Genomic DNA, 26,220 nt, shown 5'->3' on the forward strand with positions numbered 1-26,220 from the left:
CTCAATCGACCTTCAAGATGTGTACTAGCACATCAAAATGACCAGAACCTCTCAAAGGTATCTACTGGGAGACAGTCATTATCATTTCCAAGCACCGCCCTTTGGACTCACAACAGCCCCCAGGGTGTTCATTGAATGCATGGCAGCAATCACAGCTCACCTGAGACTGCCTGGATTCAGAGTGTTTCCTTACTTAGATAACTGTCTCCTAACTGCACTGATCAGGCTTCTTTTCACAAAAGTCCAAGGCTATTTACTTCAGCTATCTCACTCATTGGGAATCACTGTCAATATGGACAAATCATAGCTTCATCCAGTCCAAGTCCTGAAGTTTATAGGGGGTCATTTAGACACAGTCAATTCTCTAGCTCTTCTGCCTCAAAACAGAGTTCTTATTTGAAGACACATGTCAGACAGATTCTTTCTTCCTTCTCCCCCAGAAAAACTGATCCTCAAAGCACTTGGGTTGATGACTTCTGCAATTATTTTAATTTCCTCTGCTTGTCTCCATATGAGGATTCTTCAGTGGACCCTAGCAGTGCAATGGTCCTTTAATCAACACCCCTTAAGACATCTAATAAAATGGTTTCAGGCTTGCATAAAATCTCTTCTTTGGTGGATTCACTCCTAAGAGATCAATCAAGGGTGTCCATTTAGCTTTCTTCCCCAACATCATGTTGACTACAGATGCCTCCCAGTTGGGGTGGGGGGGTATTATGTGGGATGGACTGTTCAAGGCATGTGGTCCCCACAAGAGATCACTCTTCATATTAATATCCTAGAGATGAGAGCAGTGCTTCTAGCATAGCAGACCTTTCAGGGCTTTCTACCTCTAGGGACTATTGCAATACAAACAGGCAACAGATCAGTAGTCTGGTGCATCAACAAACAGGGGAACCATATCCTACACCCTTTGTTGAGAAGCAATGAGAGTATGGCAGTGGGCAATCTCATCTAACCACTTTTGTGTAGCGATGCATATAGTGGGGAAGTCCAATATTCTAGCTGACAAATTCAGCAGGACCATCCTTATGCCTCATGAGTGGTCTCTCAAACAATCACTGGTGAACATGATCTTCCACAAATGGGTCAACCTTACTGTGACCTATTACATCTCCCCTCAATAACAAATGCAGCAGGTTCTTTGCTCTTATCCCACCTCAGGGACAGTCACCAAGAGATGCTCAAGTCAATGTTTGGCCCTGTGGTCTCCTTTATGCTTATCCTCCCCTATCATTCATCCCCAAATTTCTTCAGAACGCACTTTGTGTTCTGGTTGAAGAACACATTAATCTTCATTGTTCCCTTCTGGCCTCAACAGGTGTGGTTCCCTTTCCTGTGGTCTCACCTAGTATGTCCTCCATGGATGCTGGATCCCAGTCCAGATCTCCTACCTCACCCTTCAGGGCAGATTCAAGTGAACATTGCAAGTCTCAAGTTAACCCCATAGTTTTTCCAATTCTGATGATGGCTAGACATTCCAGGCTTTCCTCCCCAGGTTGAAAAATCCTAGTCTCCTCTTAACCATTGACTAGGAAGATTTACAAACGTAAATGGAAAAGGTTTTCTTTTTGGGCTCATCAGAAAGAGTTAGATCCTTTTATTGCCCCACTTCCTGCTATTCTTTATTTCTTTGCCTTGATTTTTCAAGGCGGGTCAACTTTTTCCACTATTAAAGTTTATTTAGCAGCCATCTCCAACTATCACATCGGAGATAATGCTTCTCCTTTAGCATCATCTAAATTATGTATAGCTTTTCATATGGGTACCTTTTTACTCAGACCTCCAATAAAGGACCCGACTCCACCTTGGGTCCTTACTATGGTTTTGCAAATCTTAGTACATTCTTGTTTTGAACCATCAGCTAAAGTAGATCTCAAGTTTATTTCCTAGAAAGCAGTCTTTCTGGTAGCAATTACTTCTTCAAGATGAGTATCTGAATTCCAAGCACTATCTTCCAAACCACTGTATTTGATTTTTCATAAAGATGGAGTTACTTTATGTAGAAACCCTTCCTTATTACCAAAAGTTGCCTCTGAAGCCAACATCAATCAAGTGATCAATTTTGACATTTTTCTTCCCCAAATAAAAAAAATAAAGGAGAATACACCCTTTTTCTAGACAGTCGTAGACAACCTTGTTTTTACCTTCACAGGACCAAGTTCAGGGAAGCTGATCAATTATTTGTTTCCTTCACTAATAATAATAGAATAGGTAAACCATTTTCAAAAACTACACTGGCTAAATGGATAACAGATTGTATCTCCTATGTTTACACCCTAAGAGGCATAACTTTACCAAGACAACCAAAGGTCCATTCAACCAGGTCAGTGTCTACATAGGCTACTTTTTGGGCTAGTGCATCCATTGATGACATTTGTGTGACTGCTACATGGTCTAATACCCATACTTTCATTGTTCATTACAAATTGAACATCATCTCCAGAAATAGAGCTGCTTTTGGTTCCACAGTTCTCCTAAACATCCTTCCATGAAGGCCACCCAAGGTTACTGTAGCTGGGGACTTTGTCCTATTAGTTGAAGAACAAATGAAAATGGCAACATCAGATAAAGAAGTTATATACTCATCATGATGTTCCATCTGTGTTGTCCATTTTCATTATTCCTCAACTTCCCTCCCTCCTTCCACCTGTCCATGTCTTTGGAAGTGACCTAATGGAATTATTGATACGAATCATAGTTCCTGTTTGGGCTCCTGATCTTGCATCTATCACTTTTCTATCATAGCATTGTTATTATATTTTCTGATAATAATACATATAATAGCAGCAAACTCGATCTTTGGCATTGCAGTGGTCTTGCATTCTGGGTAAGGGTGGAGCTCGAGAGTCAGATTCTAGAATCTATAGAAGCTGGCTGAGTTGGAACCGGTTGATGGGTATGAATTCACTGAGATTTTAAAATATAGATGGAAAATAATTAGAATAAAAAAGAGTCTTAGTAATGGAGGTGTTACAAGTACAGAACTCTATTTGACAGGTATGTTTACAAAGAGGTTTTAGATACTCAGTGAGATGAGATATTTCTGATGTTTATTTTTTGGAGATAGTTCCACAGTTTAGCAATGTGCACAGAGAATAAGTAATCACCTTTATTATCTTTACATTTTTGAGTAAGCAGTAAGAATTGGTTTAGTGAATGCAGTTCTCTTTGGGGGGTGAGTACATGTTTAATAACTGGCTGGTGAAAAATCATCTGTCTGGTCTGTAGAAGATATTGTGGAGTGTAGACTAACAGATTAGGTAGCTCCAGCCAGTTAAGGGAATGGAGTGCAAGGCAGTAATAAAGCATTGGACAATATCAGTGTGGAGCTGTTCAGCACTTTGAGTCTAAATATAAATTGTCTGACCTTCAAGCCCTCCCACATTTGGAACAAATGTGTGTGTGTGTGTGTGTGTGTGTGTGTGTGTGTGTGTGTGTGTGTGTGTGTGTGTGTGTGTGTGTGTGTGTGTGTGTGTGTGTGTGTGTGTGTGTGTGTGTGTGTGTGTGTGTGTGTGTGTGTGTGTGTGTGTGTGTGTGTGTGTGTGTGTGTAATTACTGAATGGTTTTGTACCTACCATGCCTTTAGGCCTGATGAGAACTGTGGTGGAGTATCCATATTTGTTAAAGACAGAATTACTTCAAGGATGATTCCCAGAGACCCACAAAGTGAACTCATTGAGAGTCAATTCACTCTATATAAATCCAATTTTTAGATCATAGCATGCTACAAGACCCCCTCAATGGCCCGTGAAAAACATACCCATTTCTTAAATACATTAAATAAACTTCAAATACACAAAAACTTGATATGAAGTGTCCCTCAATAAACAGAAAGACCTAGTCTTCAGTTTCATAAACATGAGCTCCCTGAATCTAATAGCTAAAGAGCCCATTAGAGGCAAAATATTCTTGACACGGTCCTCACAAATATAGAATCTATATGCACTTTCCCACTGGTACACTCTTCTCTAGCCAAAACTGACCACAAATTAGAACCCTTCTCCTTCAAAATCCTTAAGCCACCAGATGCAAATACTGCAGTATTCAAAGACTTTAAATGTACAAATTTCCCACAATTCCATGATAGTCTCAAAGTTCATATATAATTGTAATCCTCAATATGTTGAATATGGCTAACAGTTATATAAATAAATTCTACTCTCAACTAGAAAATTGTAATAATCTGTCAGTCTCTACCAAAACTTAACAAAATGGGAAGGGTAAAAGAAAACTAGCCTGGTGGTCAGCATACATTAATAAACAACACAATGAAAGTAAAAATTCTTTAGAATACATAGCAAAACTAAAGACCCATAAATCAAGGTCAACTTCAAAAGGTTATTCAAGGCACTGAAAAATACCATTAGGAAAACAAAGGATTTAGTGAACCTAGGCTGGCATCAGAAGCTAAGGGGCCTAGAAGGGAACCTATAACAAAGGAGGGTAGATTTCTGGAAAAAAATATGAAAATATTTGGTAGGGAAGATGTGAAATTCAGTAGTAGGAACTCAGAGAGAGTTTACGTATTTTCCTTAAGGTACAATAACTGGGATAGACTAGTCAGAAATTATATTTCACAGGAACACGTGCATTTAATTTAGAGCTTTGAACACATTTGATAACTATGTCAGATTATGCACCATTAATAACTAAGATAAAAATTCAGGGTAAAGAAATAAAAAATGAAACACTGATGCTGCTCTGCCTAACTATTAAAACTTATGGAATGGGTAGTGGAAATTATTCAGGAGTTATTAGGAAAGATAGAAAGTGCCCCATAAGTTATAGTCAGTAAGTGAGACACATTGAATGTGGAGTTTAAAAATAGAGTAAAAATAAAAGAAAAAAGATATAGTTAAGACGAAACAAGAATTATGTAGAGGGTCTGGCAAAGGTATTGCAGAATAAGGGGAATCTCAAAGAATAAGAAGAGGTGCAACTGCAGAGTGCTAAAGGGAAAATAAGGGAGTACTTGGATAATATGCATGGGTTTAGAAAGATTGCTGTAAACAACTGCTTTTTTCTAATAACTCCAGTGAACAAAAACTTTTAGCACAATGACATAGGCAACAGAAAGTAGAAAAGGTTATTGCCAAGGTTAGGGAGCCTATACCATTAAAAATAAGCAGAGATCCTATAGCGTTGTTAGAGATATTTTGGAACTTTTATAAAAAATTGTATAAAGCAGAGAAATAGGAAAATCAAGGTACAAATGGAAATATTTATGGAAGATTTAAATATGCTAATGCTGGAGGTAGATGAGGCTCAGTAATTAACATTTAGCCAATCTGCAGGAAAGTCTCGAGGAATAAATGATATTCCTGTGAAAGTATGGAAGTTAGGAGGGAAGAAAGTGATAAAGATATGGAAGGTTTTGTTTAGCATTATTTTAAATGGAGGGAAAGCACCAATATACTGGAAAAGAGCTGTGGTGGCTGTAATACCTAAACATGGTAAAGACCCATCAGATCCAACTTCATATAGGCTCATTTCTATTTTAAACAATGATTATAAAGCATTTATGGCTATAATGCCTAAAAGAATGGAAAGGTGTTGCCATAATTTATAGATATGGATCAGTCTGGTTTTCTGGAGCGCAGGGAAACATTTGACAATATCAGTAAGACAGTGATGATCCTGAGGGAAGCAGAATGTAAAAAATGACCAATATTGCTAATAGGTCTTGATGCAGGGAAGGCATTTGACAGAGTAAGCTCGGATTTTATGAGTAGGGCACTGGAAGGATTTGCATTCCTTGGTACATATGACTGATCAGAGGCAAAAATCAAAGTGGAATGGTTCCTCTCTGATACCTTGTGTCTGAAGAGAGGAACCAGGCAGGGATGTCCCCTTTCCCCTTTATTATTTGCATTATATTTAGAAGAAAATAACAAATTCAGAAATTCAAGGATATAATTGACATGGTGATCAAGAAAAGCTGGCCTTATTTCAGACAATATTATTTTTACCTGATAAAACTAATAAAGGAAATCTCAGTGTTGTGGAACATTCTTTGATAGCTCCAAGTTTTTTTAGGGATATAAAATTAATGAAGATAAACAAAGGCTATAGCTGCAAATGATGTACCCACACATGAATTGGTTCAATAATACCCATATTTATATGAACATCATACAGTTAAGTATTTAGAAGTATGGTTAAAAAGGGTTCTGTTATGTCAGCTAAGGATATTGGGAAGAGACTAAACAAAAGATATTACAAAATGAGAGACTGGAAGTTCATGCCTATGGATATGGATAGCTGCAAGCAGTGAACAATGTTTTTAGTCCCTGGACCTTTATACACAGCCCAGGCATATTTTTATCTAACAGAAGAGAAGTTGTGGATAGTAATTAATAAAGAGCTAAACGATTTTATTTTGAAGGGGGAAAGAGCAAGAGTCAAGTTGAATAAGTTGATCCTTCCAGTGGAACAAGATGGTTTAGGATTACCTGATTTGAAGGGATATTTTGGAGCTCCACATTTAAGGCTCTTATATATAACAAAAGCAAAAAGCAACAATTCAAAGTGGAATGGGATAATGATGAAGCTGGGGGGTGGGATTCAACATATAAGGAGAGAGAGTGGGATTTTGGATGCAGATCCTTAAGGAGAATATCAACAGTCATACAGAATATTACATTCATAACATAGCCAAAAATATTCTAAGAAATAAGCCAACATGGGAATGGCGAAAGGTGATTATGCCAATAAGTGTGACTGCAATTAGTGGTACAGAGAATAGACAAGAGGGAGTTAGAATTTACTGGAGGAAGCTGGCAAAGGAACCAAGCTACTTGGAACAAATAATTAGAGAGAGAAAGGTAATAGAATGGGAAGAGATGAAGAAAACAATTGGACTGTAGGCTAAAGACTACTTTCCCTATCAAGTTTTGATACAGTATAGGAAAATAGAAAAGGATAAGGGAATCCTAAGTGAAAGACCTGCACTGCTTGAGTTTTTGGTTGACTCTAGAACAGAGGTTTTTCTTAAAAAAGGCATAATTAGTAAGGCTTGTAAAATATTGCATAATAACAGTAGGAATCAATCAGAGCAGGTTAAAAAAGATTGTGAAGAGAGAGAGATTAGATGCGCAATTCACAAACAAACAATGGGAGGGCATGTGTCTGGCTCACAAATATGGAATAAAATCTAGAAGATTTAGGATTTTTGCTTGTAAGTTTGCATAGGTACTTTTATACTCAAAGCAGACTGAAAGACATTTTCCTCAGATAGATGGCAAATGTTGGAGGTGTGATAAGAAAGAAAGAGGTACCTGGGAGCACAGGTTTTGAGAGTGTAATGAGTTGGAAACTTTAAAAAATCCTTACAGTGTATGCTATCAGAAATATTGGGTAAGCAATTAAGTTTAACTAAAGAAATTATTATTTTATTTTTTGAGATGAGATACAGGATCTGAATTTCCTAGATACTGTTAGGCCTTGTTAAGTTTAATTCTTTTGGCTGCTAAAAACACATTTACAGAAAAATGGAAATCAAAGAATAAACTAACCATATTTAAAGTGGTGAATATTGTAATGGAGATAAAAGAGCGGGAAGTAGGGTCTTTAGAAAAGAAAAAGAGCAAATTACAAAGTAAAATGGAAACTGGGGAAAATACATACATAAAAATGTTCTGGAAGAGGAATTATGTTTGAGAAAAGGCAGGAATTGTGCAATTTATGTAAAGTTGGATTGATTATATTGTATGGAAGAATATATATGATGTATATTGTAAATGTGAACTTGTTAACATGATTTGTTTACTTTTATATAAATGTAAGTTTGCTGTGTTACAAGTGATAATTCAATAAAGGTGTTTTAAAAATATATAATATATAATACAAATCACCTACTACTCAAAAGGTTCACCAGTCACAGCAAAATAAGTCAGCAACCAACAAAACTGGTGAACATGCACGGAAAAAGTCAATCTCTGTAGTATCAGGACAAACCAAAAGTAGGCATAAGTATATTCCAAAGCGTAAAACTTTTATTCAAGGCACAAAACAAACGGATAAGCGCTTTCACATACACGATGTATGCTTCTTCAGAACTGTAATGTATCTCACACCATTATTATGATATTCATGCAGATATGCAAATATTGCTAATGTTCACAACAAAGGATATAAACAATCAGTTTTACAAGACTGACTAGGGATTTCTTAAAAAAAGAAGAAGGATTAAGGACATCTTGTGAAAAAAAAATCAATCATTCTGGCTGGGGCACCCTCACAGTACATACTGAAATCATGAAGAAAGTGATGTGCTATACAGGTACATTTTTTAAATAAACAGTTGGCATGAGTTAGGTTTCTATGCTTTTCTCTTTATCATAAGAGCATATCTTTGGTGTCATCACAGTCAAGCTGCTGTTCCTATTACTTTACTTGTTAGCAACTGTGTCAGGGGATAGGTTGCTTAACATTCATTTTTCTTTTTTCTTGGAGGCAAATAGAAAATATGCTACATGCATGCATAGCTCACTCAGACAAACACAACAACCTTTGAGAGAGCTGTGTGCGTAGAAGCACAATGTCTGTTATCAAAGGCAAAAATGTATGGTGATACTGGTAGCTACATAATGGAGAATAATTTTTTGCACTGATGACCTATCTATAATTTCAGTATGCAGACAGTAAGCCATTTTTTATAGTACAGAGGGAAAACTCTGTGATGTAAGAGTGCATTGATGCTCATGTCATGTCCATATACAGTGCTCCCATGTTTTCAACTCAAGATAGCTGCTTGCATCCCCAGGAATCAGTCAGATAATGGTTGATCTTGATTCTTCCCCTGAGACAAGGACGTTGGTTCTGGTCACTTATACCTCCCTGATTGATGCCCTAGATATTCTTCAAACCTATGTTGCTGTCATTGTTGACAGAAAACTTAACCTCATGGCATAAACTCACCCCACATGTCTTAATTTTAATAATTCCATCTATATCCACATGACTCCAAACTTCCATGTCATTTAGTAGAAAGTCTAATAACTGCTCCATTGTGCTTTCGATTGCAAATACACATACATTTATGAGGGGTTGAAACTTAAATGCAGCTGTCAAGTTCCATTACAGTAATTTGTGCTATGCAACAGTATTCTTTGTGTCATTTTCAAAACACTTGCTTGTCACATCCTCACTGTCATTGCTGAGTATAATTTGTAGTAAAAGACATATATAGAGTTGCACTATGAAAACAATCTTCATTAATCTCATCCTCTGAAAGTGCTACAAAAGGAAGAAGGAGATATATATACACCAGGGGTCCATCCTCAAAATAAGAGTTGCTTGTGATGCAGGTTTCTATGATTCTTTATTTCTCATCAAGACAGTTATTGCTGTCTCAGTCAAGTTCTATTTCCTGCGGCTTTACTTGATCATATGTCTGCATTCAGCTGAAATAAATGGAGATATAATACTGAGACTGTACCTAAACTGCTTGACTTTCACTGACTGTTTTGCCTTTTTTGCTTTCTACACCGCAGTCAAGCACAGACTTTAGTAATTCTTCATTTTGGATAGGTACTTACTGCTGCAGAACATAAATGATATGCCATGCAACCTGGTAGTGCCTTAACTTAAAAACATTTTTTTTTTGCCGAACAAATGCTTGTAAATGAAACATGTATTACCACCAATGTTTTGTTCTTTAGAGTTTGTTCCTTTATCAACCCAGCACTGAACTGATATTTTTGTTCTGGAAACTACATTTAATTACTACATTAGGCTGCCAAGTGTTGAAAGCTATGTAAGTAAGGACTAGTTCTTTCCTTTTGTCAACATTCTCGTAAAACATACCAATGATTATAAATGAAGGTAAAACGTGTATGCATGTTTGGTATCTTGGACTTTACTGATTATAATCAGAAACCTGTGTTACTATGTAGTACTGCCTAAAAAGTGATCCCTGCTAAATAATTTCATTGAACTCTCCAAGTACATCACATTGTTCACAGCAGCAAGGAATTTTTGTAATTATAATATTATTCACAGTTTGGTTCTGTGGCCAGTGCTCTTTATTATAAACATTTTCTTAAAAGCACTGCTTCTGAGGAGAACTCTTTTTCTTTGAATGTTACTTACAATAAGATATGTTTTCATGAGTCTACAAAGTATCCTATGCTTGTAGAAGCATAAGCTTTTTTTATTCATTCTCAAGATGCATACATGATGTGCTGATGATTAAAAAAGTCTGTTATTTTTTCAGATTGTATTGAGAAAGTCTTTGTTGCCACTTTGTGAACTGCTGATACTGTGATAATCTGCCTTGTGGCATTTTATAGTGCTGCTTACTGCCTATTGCTGTTTTGAGTATCATTCTAGTTTAAGTAAGCAGCCAATGTTTAAGAATGTTTTAACACTAATGGCTTTAACAATTCTGTTTGGAATCTGCTGTAGCATTATCCTACCCTGTAGTAAAGCATTCTTGTCCATCCATCTCACTAGTCAGGGTTCGCTGCAACTGCTGAGGTATCCCTTAATGTTTACCAAGAATTAAATGACTAATAAGAAACCCATTTGTTTGTGACATGATATTAATGTTTAGTGAAAGGGTACCATTTTGAGCAAAGTGTTAGTCCACCATCTGTTACTTGGGGCACACCATGACTTTAGGGAGATCTGAAAATAATCAGTAGAAAAAATAAAAATGTTCTTTATTTCTCCACACTGCACATTTGATTACCCAACCACTAGACTGTGTCCAGTTTTAAGTAATTCCATTTAATCATTACAGACTGTCTTGTGTGCTGAAATAAAAGTGTCTATAGAAGCTATTGTGTTCTTTCAAGTAAAACTGATTGGATTCTTTCTTCTGTTTTTTTTTTTTTTTTGTCTTTATAACAGTTTTAAAGACAGCCTTGAGAAGTCATCATATTCAGACTGGCTAATTAACAATAGCATTGCTGAGCTTGTAGCTTCAACAGGTCTTCCAGTGAATATCAGTGATGCATACCAGGACCCTCGATTTGATGCTGAAGTAAGACTACTCTTTCAACTTTTAACTGTTTTACTTATGTGTGATTTGAAAAGTTGTGAAAAATTGCTGTTTTGGGTAAAACATAACATAGTTCAGCTCTACATTCTGGAATACCACAGTTTACATGTTGTGCTACCTTACCTCTAATGAGCTTAAAATAAGACATACAGTGTAAACCTTTTAAGCATAAAGACATTTAGTTTCATTTCTTATTCCTCAATTTCTGCACACTGTAACATGGCTGATGACCATACCTCTCAACCTCTTAGAGCAAAAAATCTGGACAAAGCCATAAATAATGAGGGGATAAAGACCGAAAAATAGGGACACTTTTCAAATATTGCTCTTACACACTTAGTTGATAGAATAACAGATTTTGCATTAGTTATCATTTTCTGAAGGGTATGAAGTCTGAAACTCAAACGTCTGTCATTATTTTCTGACTTCAGCCCTTAATCAACAATTTGATAGAAAACCAAAATTTTATGAGAAACAGACCAATAATGACTGGCAGAAATCTAGACATTCTGCAAAAATCTGTACAGTTGAGAGGTATGGTGATAACAGTATCAGTTATCTTGATGTCAAGCTAGAAAAGGATGTGATAAAAGGGAGATATGTTTCTACCATATATAGGAAACCTACCTATTCAAATGCCTTCTTACACTTTGACAGTAATCATCCATTGTCCCAAAAAAAGCAGTTGTTAAGTGACAATTTGTAAGGGCCGCGAGGATGGTCTCTGATTTTGATCCATTTTTATCTGAGTGTGCCCTTTTAGAGAGTATGTTTGTCAAGAGGGATTATCCTATTGGCTTTGTACAAGATATTAAAAGAGAAGTAATGGATAAGAGGAGATCTGGGTTCTATTCCCCCATTCGTGATGAAAATGTTCATGGTAACAATGTAAGCATACGTAATTTAACTATTTTAGAGAATAGGGAGAGTACAGTTACAACTACAAACACTAATTTCAAATTGTCCTTTACAGCCAGCTTCTCTGTGGATTTTAAATCGATTCAGGAGATTTTAGTAGAAAATTGGAAGGTCTTGCTGGGAGATGGGGAGATTAGATCTAAAATCAGTAATCAACCTGTTATAGTTTGGAAAAGAGATTTGAATATTAAAAATCTGGTAGAACAATTTAGTAGTCAACAAGATGATTCTAAACTTAGGTACATGCATCCATGCGGGAGATGTCATTATTGTAAATTTATTAATGTGGGTAAACTTTTTGAAATCAGTGGGTTTAATCTTAGGATGAAGGGACACTATAACTGTAATAGTCTTGGAATTGTCTATGGGGCATTATGTCAGACCTGTCCTGCCTTTTATATTGGCAAGACGGAGCGGATGTTGATGCAATGTATTTATGAACACAATTATGATATACGGGGGGGACTACCAATGCCCTATATAGACATATTCTGGAATTCCCTGAACACCACTTTAAATTCATTGTAATCGAGCCAGTCAAAAAGAATATGAGGTGGTTCCTGGCAATTGATTTTGGAGAACCGTGAGCTTTATTGGATTTTGCGCCTGGATGAAGTGGGGTTTCCAGTCTTAAATGAAATTGCATCTATAGGGTGTGTGTTAAAAATGAAAGCAAATTGAGATAGTTGTTTATTATTTGTGTATTTATATATATATATATAATTATATGTAAATATTATTTACCCATTTTTGGTTATTTTAAACATGTGCCTTTTCATACATATATATTCATATATACCTTTATTTATTATATACATTTTTTGTAAGTAGGTATCATATATGTAGTGTTATCAACTTTTATATATTTTTATGCATTATATATATATGCATGTTAATGTTTTTGTAAATTATTTCTTCCTTAGGGGAATTTATTAGTGAACACAATTCATACTGGTTTATTTAATCAATGTTTTATGGATTTTAAGTAACTATATGTTTATAAACTGTTTTTCATACATTGCTGCTTTAATTAACTAATTGGTGGTTTAGTCATGTGATAATGTATGCCTATATATGTGCTCACTTGAATTTTGGTCTTTATCTGATGAAGTTATGTATTTTATCTAACAAAAGCGCTTATGTTTTACTGTTCCATGGTGCAATAAATCGTTGGTGACCTAGAGTTTCCTCTTTGCCTTTGTGTGTAGTTATGTTGAAAACATCTTGAAACCTGTGCTTTTGAAGACAGATACTGGATACCCAATATTGTTTGGTATTCTTATATAAACACTTTCAACAACAATCTATCATACAAGACACATGATTTGTCACCCTTGATGTCTGTTCCTTATTCACGTGTATACCTAACGAAACAGGAACAGACTTTTTAAAAGAAATATTATCAGTTCAGGCAGCTTTTACTTCTAATCAGATCAATCTACTGTGTATGTTAATTAAGATTATCTTAGAGAACAATGCATTCTTATTCAATGGTGAATACTATCTGCAGAAAACTGGGGTAGCCATGGGCACCTCCTGCACCAGCTCATATGCAAACTTAGTGATGGCCAACTGGGAGACCAAGCTAGCCCTTTCACATGAAATGTATCGCAATATGTTCACCTTTTACAAATGCTTTGTGGATAATATAGTCTTGGTCTGGGTTGGAAGTAGAGAGTTACTGGATGAGTTTTTGACATATATAGGCAACCCAACTGACTTTTTAAAATTTACCATGAAAGCATCCAGAGAAGAGATTAACTTCCTAGATGTTAATTTAATGATTAAAGACGGTCAAATACAGACAGCAGTCTATAAAAAAACATGCTGTAAGAACAATATCTTGGAGAGATCTAGTATGAATCCATCCTTTGTATTTTGAAACATCAAAGGCAAATGTTGAGACTATCAAGGATTACCCACAATGACATGGCTCTCAATACAACAATAGATAATATGATCAAGAATCTTGAAGACAGGGGTTACTCAATGAAGGAATGTCTAGAAATTACTGATATGATGATTTACGAAAGACAAGGTAGAGGGAAGTGCTATTTCTCTAAAAATATGAAATCTGCAGAGAAGAAAGAGCCAGTCATAAACAAGAAATGTTGTCTAGTACTGCCTTTCACATCTCATAATCTGAGTATAATTAACATCCAGAAGAACTGGTACATGTTGGCATCTGATGACAACATCTTTCAAACTGTGGGTCTGAGCATTATATATAAGAATGTTAAATCTATAAGAAGAGTATGCTACCAGAAAAATGATGGACAGAATGTCAATGAACCCAGTAAGGATGGAAGCGTCAGCTCCAGGTGGTGTAATATCTGCTCATTTATAGCCAATACAGATCATTTTGTTCATCTTCCTATGGGCAAGGTTATGAGCCTTTGGGGTTATGTTGATTGTTGGACCAAGAATGTGGTCTGTTTAGCTATTTGCATGAAATGTCCCAGTTTTCACATAGGAAAAATGAACAGGGCACTTAAGGACAAGATCAAGGAACATTTATATAAAATTAGGAAAGAGGATACAACTGCTGCCACAGCTAAACATATTGTGGAACAGGGAGTAGAACATCATTTCATATTTATGGTACTGGACACTTTGAAAGAAGACAACAGAATGGGGGGCAAGAAGAATAAAACTGAGAAGATAGAACAGAAATGGATCATTCAGTTACAAGCAGACAGGTATTATGGACTGAATAACACAGTTTCTATTAAACCTTTCCTGAAAGATAGACCACTACTTCACTAAACGTTTTATTTTCACTCATAAAATTAGATTTAACCCCATTGATTAGTTATTTGACTCCAGTCAAAGGGAATGACAGGCTGGAACATCTTTCACACAGATTTCTTTGATTGGCTCTATGCACATAGAGGATGGTTCTTAAGCAACTTCAGCTTTGTTTACACTCTTTTGGCACTTTTAGGATGTATGGACTTTCACTGGCCTGGTTCTTCAGGATAATAACTGAATTAGCACATTTCTTTAGATGTTTATATCAGTTAAGGAACTTTCATTTTTACTTTTTTGATTGAGTGGTGCTCCCCTTTTGGTTATAAGACCTGACGTTTGTAAGCAGACATGCTCTTTTATACTTATAACACTTGAATGATGGTTGATGTTTTTTAGAAACAATAGCTAGCTTGTGTTCTTAAAGCTTTTAGGTTTCATGCGTATACATGAGCTTTGTCCATTAAGATTGTGATTATAATACTAAACTTGCTTAGATGTGTATTGTGAAGTAATGTTTTATACTGACGTGTTTTAGTTTTATCAACTAATATGGCTTATCTGCTTGAATGCAGGCACTTTGGTATTCATTTTTCAATTTTTATTTTTTTATCTTTTCTTCACGGTATGCATTTATGAACTCTTACAATGTTGTCCTATGTTGAAGAAACTGACTGCACAGTTGTTTGTTATAGCCACTTGTAAGCATTGAGCTTTGTTGGAAACATCTAGCAATTCTAAACACAATAGACAGGAACTTACAGATTTTATATGCTCTCTTTATGTAGAGAGCTAAATGAAGCAAGTTTATACAGGACATTAAATATTCATTCAGTCACTTTATTATGCAATCCTGGCAATCAATTGATCTGATAGTCCTTTTTTTGAGTCTCACATAACTATATTTGATGGTTTTGGACTTGTATATCTACCATGTCGAAGCACATATGTACTGTTAGAACTAGCTGATGAGTAGCTAAGTAGTTTTTATGTATACGTAAGTTATATTACAATTTATAGTTGCTTTATCTTTTAATACATATTGGTAGATAATATACTGTTTAATTTGCTGTTAGAGTTTGTATACCTGATTAGATAGCTTGTTAATGATGTCATAATTAGAATTAGTCTCTGATTTCTGTTTGTATTTTAAATAGAGAGTGTCAGTCTGTATATTTTTAAAGTCTGATGAAGTGTTGAGGTCAACATGGAAGCGCTTACTAAGTTATAATAAAAGCTTTTTGGTATATTTTACATAGGTGTGTTCGTTGTCACTCAGTTTTTATTCTGGTCTCATACATAAACTTAAAGGATTTTAAGGAATTTTATGTTAAAGACATATGAACATTTTTAGACATAAAGCTTACCGAAGATGTGTGAAAAATATATATTTGGGACTCTTTGAAGTCATATTTATATGGTAAAGCATTAACATGGTTTAAAAACACGAAAAGGCAATAAGACAAAGACTTACTGGAATTCCATGCAAGAATCGATACACTAAAGTTAGACATTCAGAAAGGAAAGACAAATTTAATAAGTGAATTAGATGACATGAATAAAAATATTTAGAGACACGACATCATAAGACAATGGTAAATTTAGAGAAGATCAAACTGTGTTCTTATTCAATTAACCCCAGAACTCAGAAAAGAATAGCAAATAAAACTAAAAATATCATAAAAGCTAATCAAATAAAGGAAATATGCATTCCAGATACCAGAAAAAAATATCAAACTTAGAAGGGATACTTGAAGCATTTAAATTATACTTTCATAAAGTTAATACCCAAATGGGAATAACAAAATCTCAAAACATATTAAAGTCTTTCTTTAGAAAAAAAATATCAAAACCAAACTAACAGATGATTATATAAAATTAATAGAGAAACAAATAACTATGATTGAACTTAAATCCCAAATTAAAACTTTAAAACCAAGCAAAGCACTTGCATAGATAATATGATCCCATAAATTTTGAATTATTAATAAAAGAAGCTTTGCCATTACTATTAAAAGTGTTTACATTAGTAAAGGAAAGCAAAATAGTCTTCCTTTTTGGAAATATACAGTAATATCACCTATTTTGAAACCAGATAAAAATGCAAAGGAATGTTCATCTTACAGACCTATATCTTTACTAAATGTTGATTATGAAATGTTTATGGCAATACATGCAGCTAGGATCAAACAACTACTTCCATTATTAATAGAGAAAGATGAAGCTTTATAAAAGGCAGAAGTATATATGATAACATTAAAATAATAATATCTTTAATTGATTCATTAATCATACAAAAACAGCATGAATATAGTCAGTTTAGATATAAATAGTGCCTTTGATTCTGTCCACTGGGATTATCTATGGTAAGTTCTAGAAGAATATAGATTTTCTTAAAAAGTTCATACTATTAATTAAATCACTTTATGAAAAATCCTCAGCATATATAAAGATTGAATCATGCTTTTCTAAATCTTTAGAAATTGCTAAAGGTACAAAAGGGGGATGCCTCTTGTCTCCATTATTATTTGCCTTATATTTGCAAATTATATTCGAATGGATAAGAATAGTAAGGGTATACAAATTGACAACAGTCTGGAAATGAAGGTTCAGCTGTTTGCAGATGATATTTTGTTGAATTGAACACTTTAAGAAACTCTCAGGCCTTAAATTTAATGAAAATAAGACTCAGATATTATAAAGTCTAATAAGAAAGACATAGATAAAGATTTTTTTCTAAATATATAGCTGCTGATAATAAAATAAAATACTTAGGGGTTACATTAACAGATGAACTAGATTAGACAATAACAATAAACTACTTTAGTATTCCAAATAACATTAAAACACGTATTCAAAGATTAGATAAATCCTTTTTTTACAATGGAGGACAGGCATTATATAATTAAAATGATTATTTTTCCAAAAATATTATACTTCATACAAGCCTTTTTGATACCTCCTCCTAAATCATATATAAAACAATTTAATCAACTAATGCTAAATTTGTTACGGTATCCCAATAAACCCAGAATAGCTCTGAATCATTATTTAAATGACTGAGAAACAGGTGGAATCAGTCTTCCAGATACAGAAATATTTACACTATCATCTAATATAAAAAACAATATAATTATGGGTAAGTAATGCTTATTCTGCCAGATGGAAACACATATGTGAAAAGATATTGCTAAAATCAGGTCTACCATTAACATTGCAATATATTGAGTTGGTATCAAATAATTTTCTTTGGGTGATGAGAGAATATTTTACAGAAAACAGACACAAGCACATACGTTCTATGTTTATAGAAGACATATTAAAAGGATATAAAACCATTATGAATAGGAATCCCAACATAAAACCTTGATCATTTTTGCTATATCCTATTGCATGCACACAAAATAGCATTAAAACCTTTGATATAGATGTAATCAAGACTCTTAGAAAACATGAACTGACTTATTAGCATCAGTTACTAGACTCTGGAAAAGCTTTAACAATTGAACAAATAAGAAACAAATTTGATTGAGGTAATGATCTATGGCTAAGCATACAGGATAAAAGACTGTACATCTTCAACAGAATAGAGACAATGCAATTGACAAAATATATCTACATTTATAGAACATTTGTTGTTCATGGAAAAGGTTACTTATCAAACATCTATAAAATAATTAAGAAAACAAAATTATATCATACAGAGAATCTTTGTGACTACTGCAAAACAATAAATAATCAAATGTCAAATGACAATGGCAAGAAATTAATACTTCCTTCCACAAAGCAAACATCTCATTCATTGCAATGGAAACAGTTCACATGGAAATTTATTCATAGGTTGTTTATAATACCACATAAAATGGAAATAATGTTTAAACAAAATATAGAATGTTGGAGATATAAAAGAAATGTGAGAGCAGATTGGAAGCATATGTTTTATGATTGTCATTTACTTAAACCATTTTGGGATAAGGTTATTTTTTTTTCTTGCAAATAGTCTTTAATGATAATTTCCATTTGTCAGTCTTTGATTTTGTTTAATGCTCCCATACCCCAATGTGTTGCTAGAACAAAGTTTTCACTTTTATGAATAGTACTGGCTATAGCACGCAAAATCATTACAACAAATTGGAAACGTGAGACTTCACCCATATTTAAAGAATACAGAAACATTGTATTGAATGTATCATGAATGGAAATGAGAACCATTAGAATGAGAAAAGAAAGAACCAGATCTTATTCCAACTCATGAAAGAAAGTGAATGAAATAATGGAGAGAGATGACTATAATGCCTCATAGAATGAAGTTTAAAATGTAGAAATGTGTAATATATTTTAAAATTAGACACCTTTGTAAATAGCTTGTTTAGATTTTATAGTTGTTGACTATATATAGTTGTTAACCTGAGTAAATTATGTTTTATATTGCAAAGTTATGAAATTACGTTCATTTTGTAAAATCAATAAAAATATTTAAGCAAAAAAAAAAACGCATTTTAAGAATGACAGTATGTCAATACTGGAAAAGGAGAAGAAAGGAATATTTTCTTATAAAAGTATGACCACTGTGTCATTGAGACAAAGCTGCAAGGTATTTGCATGCAGTTCGCTAACACCATTTTCAGTGGAAATAATTGCAAATAAGTTTTTGTCCTCATAAGATGGTATAAAGCATTTCTGGGACAAAATAATTTGTGGGTTAATCATAAAAGTATGTAGAGTTGCAATAAGCAGTACTGGAACACATTATACATTTGCATTTGCATAGCACATGCTGTTGTCCCTTTTAATAATCTGTGAATGTGAACAATTGTGTACCTTAGAGTATAAAGTTTTTATGCAACTAGTTTGTGCTAGTATAGCCAAGAGTCCAGTATGGGTACTGATACTCCACTCCCCCTATAGTCCAAAGGAAACACCACATAGCACAATACCCCCAACTATTACTAGGGATCAGGCCCTCAATGCACTTTCCAAGGCCAAAAACAGTGTATTTATAGACCCCAATAACATCCCAACATGTTTACTAAATAGCATGAAAAAGGACCTGTCTGATCCACTTGAATCACCTTTCCACTGGAAACTACAGTCAGGTTTTGTGCCCAAGGAATGGAAGATGGCTACAGTCATTCCCCTGCACAAAGGAAGTCCAACCACTGATCCGGGTAACTACAGGGCCAAAAGTCTTACCAACTTCATATGTAAGGCCATGGAAAAAATCATCATGGACATGATAAATGAGGACATAGATAACCTGCAAACATTGGACACATCACAGTTTGTATTTATTAAAAGAGGGTTATGCCTATTAAAATCTGGTGGACTTCTTTGAGAGGGTCACCAAAGCAATGGATGAGGGCAGGACTGTGAATACAGCTTACCTCAATCTGACCAAGGCTTTTGGTATAATACCCCATTCAGGTATTATATACAAGCTCACTAAATTAGGTATAACTCATTTTATCATCCACTGGCTAGCCAGCTGACTCACTGATAGGACTCACAAAGTCAAAATAAGTGAGGCCATCTCCACCAAGAGGCCAGTCACTAGCGGAGTGCCCTAGGGCTCTGTACTGGGCCCACTCCTTTTTAGCATCTATTTCTCTGCAGTGGAAGCAAATGCTGAAGGCTCAGGGCTGATTAAGTTTGCAGATGATTACAAGCCGGAGGTTATCAACAACTCCCCTGCAGACACAAGCATTCTTCAAAAAGACCTATCTCTGACTAACAATTGGTGTCAAAGCCATGGTCTTAAACTCTGTGCCAAGAAATGCATAATTGTACCCTTTGGGAAGTCAGCAGTCCAGGCTAATTACAATGTTGAAAACATGCCCTTAAGAGTAGACCCACTGGTCAGGGATCTGGGTATGCACATAAACAGTAGCCTTCCCCTCAACCACATAGCTACAGTAGTGGGGAAATAATTTTATGTCGTGCAACTTTAAAGGCATGGCATCTAGGTCCAGAGAGGTCATTTTCCCACTGTGTTCTGCCCTTATCAAACCAATCCTAGAGTAAAATGCTTCCTCTGTTATGCACCTGACCAGACATATGCAGCAACTAGAGTGACTTCAGAGGTTTCTTACAAAAAGAATACAAGACATAACAAACCTGCTGTGCACAGAGTGCCTTAAAATCCTTACCTTGTAATCAGTCTCCTTTAGATTGCTGAGGGGTGATCTATGCCTGGCTTGCAAGGCAGCCACAAACCCTGCACTTATGAATCTTCCACACGTTTGTAAGACAAACTGTACATTTAGAAGAAAACTCAATTATGGCAGTAGAACAAAAGGGCAATAAAGAAATTCATGTGGAACAAAGGATCATTGCTGTTATATAAAGTTATAGTGGAGAACTGTAAAAAGGGGAAGTATGGCATGGGTTGACTATAAAAAAGCATTTGATAGTATCTCACATTCATGGATAAAAGAGTGCTTAAAATGTATAAGAGACACCCTACACTGATTGACTACATTACAGTAACCATGCAACAATGGCAGACCACTTTGCAATTAAGCCATGATAAAGGACAAATTATTATCCCAGGGATAAAAATTCAAAGGGGGATATTCCAGGGTGACTCTCTGTCACCATTGCTATTCTGTTTTGCCGTTAATCCATTAAGCTGTTTACTTAACAGCTTAGGCCATGGCTACAATTTGGCTCCTAAAAAACAACAAAGTCTAATGACGTCTCATCTTCTCTTTGTCGATGATTTAAAACTGTATAGCTCATCAGACGAGGAACTGAAAGCACAGGTGCAGGTTGTCAAAACTTTTTCAGATGATATTAGAATGTCATTTGGTCTTGATAAATGTGCAAAAGCAACCTTTAAAGCAGGAAAACTGCAGCACCAAGAAAACATCAGTTTGGGACAAGAATGTGATATAAAAGAACTTGAGCAAGAGGGAGTGTATAAATACTTGGGAATTGATGAAGGATCAGCAATAAAACATGAACAAATGTGAATAAAACTCAGTAAGGACTACTTTAGAAGACTTAAATTAATCCTGAGAATAGCATTGACATCTAGAAACAAGATCCAAGCTATAAATCTATTTTCTCTTCCAGTTCTAATGTATAGTTTTGGAGTAATTGAAAGGCCCTAAAAAGTGTCGGATAGATCAGATATTAAAACAAGAAGGATGCTTCATGCTCACCAAATGATTTATAAAAATCAGTGTATACCAAGATTATATATTCCCCTTTTCGAAGGAGGGTTGGGCCTCTTTGAAATTGATTACATGTATAGATCTGCAATCGTGAGACTCCACACATATCTACTGACCTCACAAGATCCAAATGTAGTGAAAGCTTCTCTGGTTAATTTAGCAGAAGTATATCGATGCCAAGCAGGAATGGAAATCAAACTAGAAGTAGATAAAAAAGGCAGCAACTGAATGTGCCAAAAAACAAAAGAAAGAATACAAGGTAAAGGAAATGTGGAAAAAACATAAATATAGTTGCAAGTATAGAAAATTTCTGGAAAAGCCTCATGTTGATCAAAAACAAATGCAGGAATGGTTAAAAAGATGCAAATTCAAGCCAAGAAATAAAAGGTTAGTATTGGTAGCCCAAGATAGTGGGCTACATACACGCTGGTTTACAAAGTCCATTGAACATGTGGGAGAAACAGACAAATGCAGGTTTTGTAAAACCGAATTGGAAACAGTCCCACACCTTGTTGCTGGTTGTGACACACTAATTGCAGAAGGACTGTATACTGAAAAGCGTAATAATGTGGCGAGACAGTTGCATTGGGGATTGTGCAAACCTTATGGTATTGAAGTGGCTGAAAAACACTGGAAACATGAGTCACCAAGCATCATACAAAATGATGAAGTTTATATCACATGGGATCACCCATTACCCACAGTTCAAAAGATAGATGCTAGAAAACTGGATATAGTGGACCAAGAAAAGAAGAGAAAAGTAGCATTGATCATTGAAATTGCCACACCCAATGTGTCTTGTGTACAGAGACATAAAGTCATAAAATACCAGGATCTGCAGGCAGAAATGAGAGCAATGTGGAAGAAAGATACCCAGACAGTTCCAATAGTAGTAGGAGTAATGGGTCTTATAAAAAAAGAATTTATAGTCATATTTAGATTTACCAATCCATGTAACCCCGCACAAATTGCAGAAGGAATCATTGCAGGGCACATTGCGGGTGCTGTGAAGAGCATTTCTGGCTGACATCCAAGATTAAAGCAATACTAATTTCATGAACTTTAATCATACTTTGACTTAAGAATGGGGTCCATTCCCCTCATGGTATTAGAAACCAAAAGATTTAGAGAAATTAGAAAAGAATACAAGACGTAAAAAACCTGCCTTACACAGAGTGCCTTAAAATCCTTACCTTGTACTCAGTCTCCTTTAGATTGCTGAGGGGTGATCTATGCCTGACTTGCAAGGCATCCACAAACCCCACACTTATGAATCTTCCACATGTTTGTAAGTCAAACTGTACCAAACATTCAAGGTCTATGAACATGAATTTTGTCTGTGACTTAAACAGAACACGCTGAAGAGAGTGATATATGTTCCATAGACTGCCTCTCCTAAGGAACAGAATTCCCATCCATGTGAAGCTGAGTTTATCTGTTACCCGGTTTAAATGCAATGTAGAACAGTGGATGGGGAATAAGAATTTACACCAGACCTGGCACCCACGTCCCTCATAGATAAAAGTAGCTTATAAATGCCTGGCCCTCAATGTCCTACTTAGATATAGGATGTCATTATTCTTTCGGGAAAACTTGGCTAAGCTTAGAAAAGCCTCCCAGGTTGTTAGCCTAGTAACAATCTATGAACAAAATATTATATATATTTATATATATCTAAGTAGTTAGTATATCCTGGAATTCATTCTAGAATTCTGCTTGATATACTTATATTTCTGCAATAAAGTTATATAGAAATAATGGAATAAGCAAAGGTATTGTCATTCAACATTTAACTTTTATTATTATAAACCAGATTGTTTATAGTGTCATATTTTGAGTGTTGGACAAATCTATTTACCATAAGGCACTATTAAACATTTCATTATTACCCTAGATGACCGAAAAATTACCAAACTCATGGAGGAGTAAGGACAAAAACAGAGCTAATGCATTTAGGGAAATGTTGGACAGAACACAAAGTCGTCATCTTTTTGGAGCTTTTATAATATAATTCCATATTTAAGGACAAAAATGGGAAATGTAGTTGTTTTTATAATGAACTATTGAATTATTGTGACCTACTTATGTGTGCAAATGAATCAGTGTTAGATATACTTCAGCAGCTAGACATGAATCCTGGTGTATGATTCAGTTATTTATTAAGTAACTTCATACTTTTTGAGGCTATAGCCAATATATTACCATCTATTCTGTCATGAGAGTGGCAAGGTCAGTAAAATTGCCATGATTTTGTAAAAACAACACTATACCGGGTACCACACAATAACGTCTTTATTAAACAAACAAATAAAATGTATAAGAGAGAGGTGAGTGCTTTTGCAACCTTAGTTGCTTCATCAGACATAGATATAAAACATTCTGTTGCTTAAATACTTATACACTCAATTAACTCTCAATTAGTGACATCATGCATTTAAGAAATTTAAAGTTATATTCAACCAAGATACATAGTCAAAACTACTATAAAAAGACAACATAAAAACGTATAAGCATAAAAACATTTTATCATATGCTCATACATGTTTTTATGCTTATACGTTTTTATGTTGTCTTTTTATAGTAGTTTTGACTATGTATCTTGGTTGAATATAACTTTAAATTTCTTAAATGCATGATGTCACTAATTGAGAGTTATAGCTATGTCTGATGAAGCAACTAAGGTTGCGAAAGTGCTCACCTCTCTCTTATACATTTTATTTGTTTGTTTAATAAAGACGTTATTGTGTGGTACCCGGTATAGTTTTGTTTTTACAAGTTCCCTTTTTTACATACTGGGTTTTACCTGACAGCCGTTTTTGTTTGTTTTATAAAATTGCCATGATGTCCACTGTTGAATGATGAGGAGCTCATGTCTCCCAGACCTCAAACATATTTAAGAATATTACTCCCAATATTCAGTGTGTTACATACAGCTAATGTACATGCTGTTAATGTTCTGTATTCACCCTAAATAATACTTAAAAAAGTAGTTCTGCTATTTTTCCATGTTTTTCCATTCTTCCATTCTTGTGACCACAAACAATACACAATAATGGGTAGGATCTGAAAAGTTGGCAAACACTGTATAAATGTGTCACAAACTCTTTTAAGCCTGTATTCCAATGTGACTAAGAAATGCAGATGTCAGTATGGAAACGTGGCATACACTAAGAATGTCTGTGAAGGAATCCGACTCAAAAAGTTTGATGCTCATTCTGAAAGTTTCTGGTACAGATACTTAGTCTAGGAAGTCTGGTATTCCATAACTTTGCTGTTTAATGTGCAATTCTGGTACAAGGCTGCATTAACAAAAGTTGGTACCTCCATCTCAGCCTTGGAGCACACTGTTATATTTACAACTTTAACGGTAACTTCACCAACATATATGTGGTATATTTGTGGTCACTATCACTTTAGAACAGTCTTCATTCATTCATCTGCCCCAATCTTCCCTTATTTCTTTGTAATGAATATAGAACAGCAGTCCCATTATTTGCTTTCTTCTTAAGTTATTTTGCTTTTATTTATTTATCTATTTATGTATGTATGTACTGAGTAACTACTCTCTGTGTAGATACCTGTCTGCCATTAGCTAACTTCTTGTGCATTTTGTGTCCTGTGGTTATGTAGTTGCCTGTATACTCTGGCCTATCACTCATTCATATTGTTTATATCTGTATGTGTACACAGCCTTCAAAGAGTCATGCTAATATATAGGCTACAGAAGAATATTTTGTGTGAAATTCACAGGCATGGTCTACTGTGCATAGTCCCACAGAACTCAGCAATGCAATGAAAGCACTCATTCAGAAACAAATGTGTAATAGGGATGCAGAAATAATATGTTACTGTGAATAACAAGAAAAAAGTTGTCACACAATATGTGTACAAATGAGCTGCATAGTAAGAAGAGGAAAAGTAGCACAAATCACTGTCAGTTATAGTGCATACCAAGGCTGTCTGTGCAAACCACATTACACTGCAACTGTTGAACGTACCCCCAGAAAGGAGTCTACTGTACTCCCAGAAAAGACTCTACTGTTTGTGTTTGAAAGAGCAGCATGTAGTCTTTCAGACTCCCTTCTATCAAATGGCCACATATAATATCTGGGAAGGTTTCCATCATGCCTTACATGTAAAACCGCCATTGTCCCTACAGTGTAGCGCCACTATAATTACTTTTGGCACAGCCACCAGTATCACAAACACATGCATGTATGCACATATGTATGTGTGTATGTATACAGAAATGGGAGTGATTCCATTTGTTTAATCCTTGTACCATCAAATCAATGATCTCATGACTGATTTAACTCGATCACTGTTTCAGGAAAACATGAAGTGTATTACATGAAGGTAATAAGTGGGAGG

At 35.0% G+C, this 26,220-nt stretch overlaps 1 protein-coding gene across 1 annotated transcript in view; it reads left to right on the forward strand.

Moving 5' to 3' along the window:
- PDE11A (phosphodiesterase 11A) overlaps nucleotides 1-26,220 on the forward strand; it is a 3,012,459-nt gene that overhangs the window by 1,425,629 nt on the left and 1,560,610 nt on the right. Inside the window, exon 6 of the mRNA XM_044075310.1 lies at nucleotides 10,858-10,990. Within this exon, the coding sequence (XP_043931245.1) occupies nucleotides 10,858-10,990 (133 nt within the window). The remainder of the gene's footprint in view (nucleotides 1-10,857; nucleotides 10,991-26,220) is intronic.

This window comes from Protopterus annectens, chromosome 6.part0, assembly GCF_019279795.1.
Source record: "Protopterus annectens isolate FY-2018-M chromosome 6.part0, PAN1.0, whole genome shotgun sequence".
Lineage (NCBI taxonomy): Eukaryota > Metazoa > Chordata > Ceratodontiformes > Protopteridae > Protopterus > Protopterus annectens.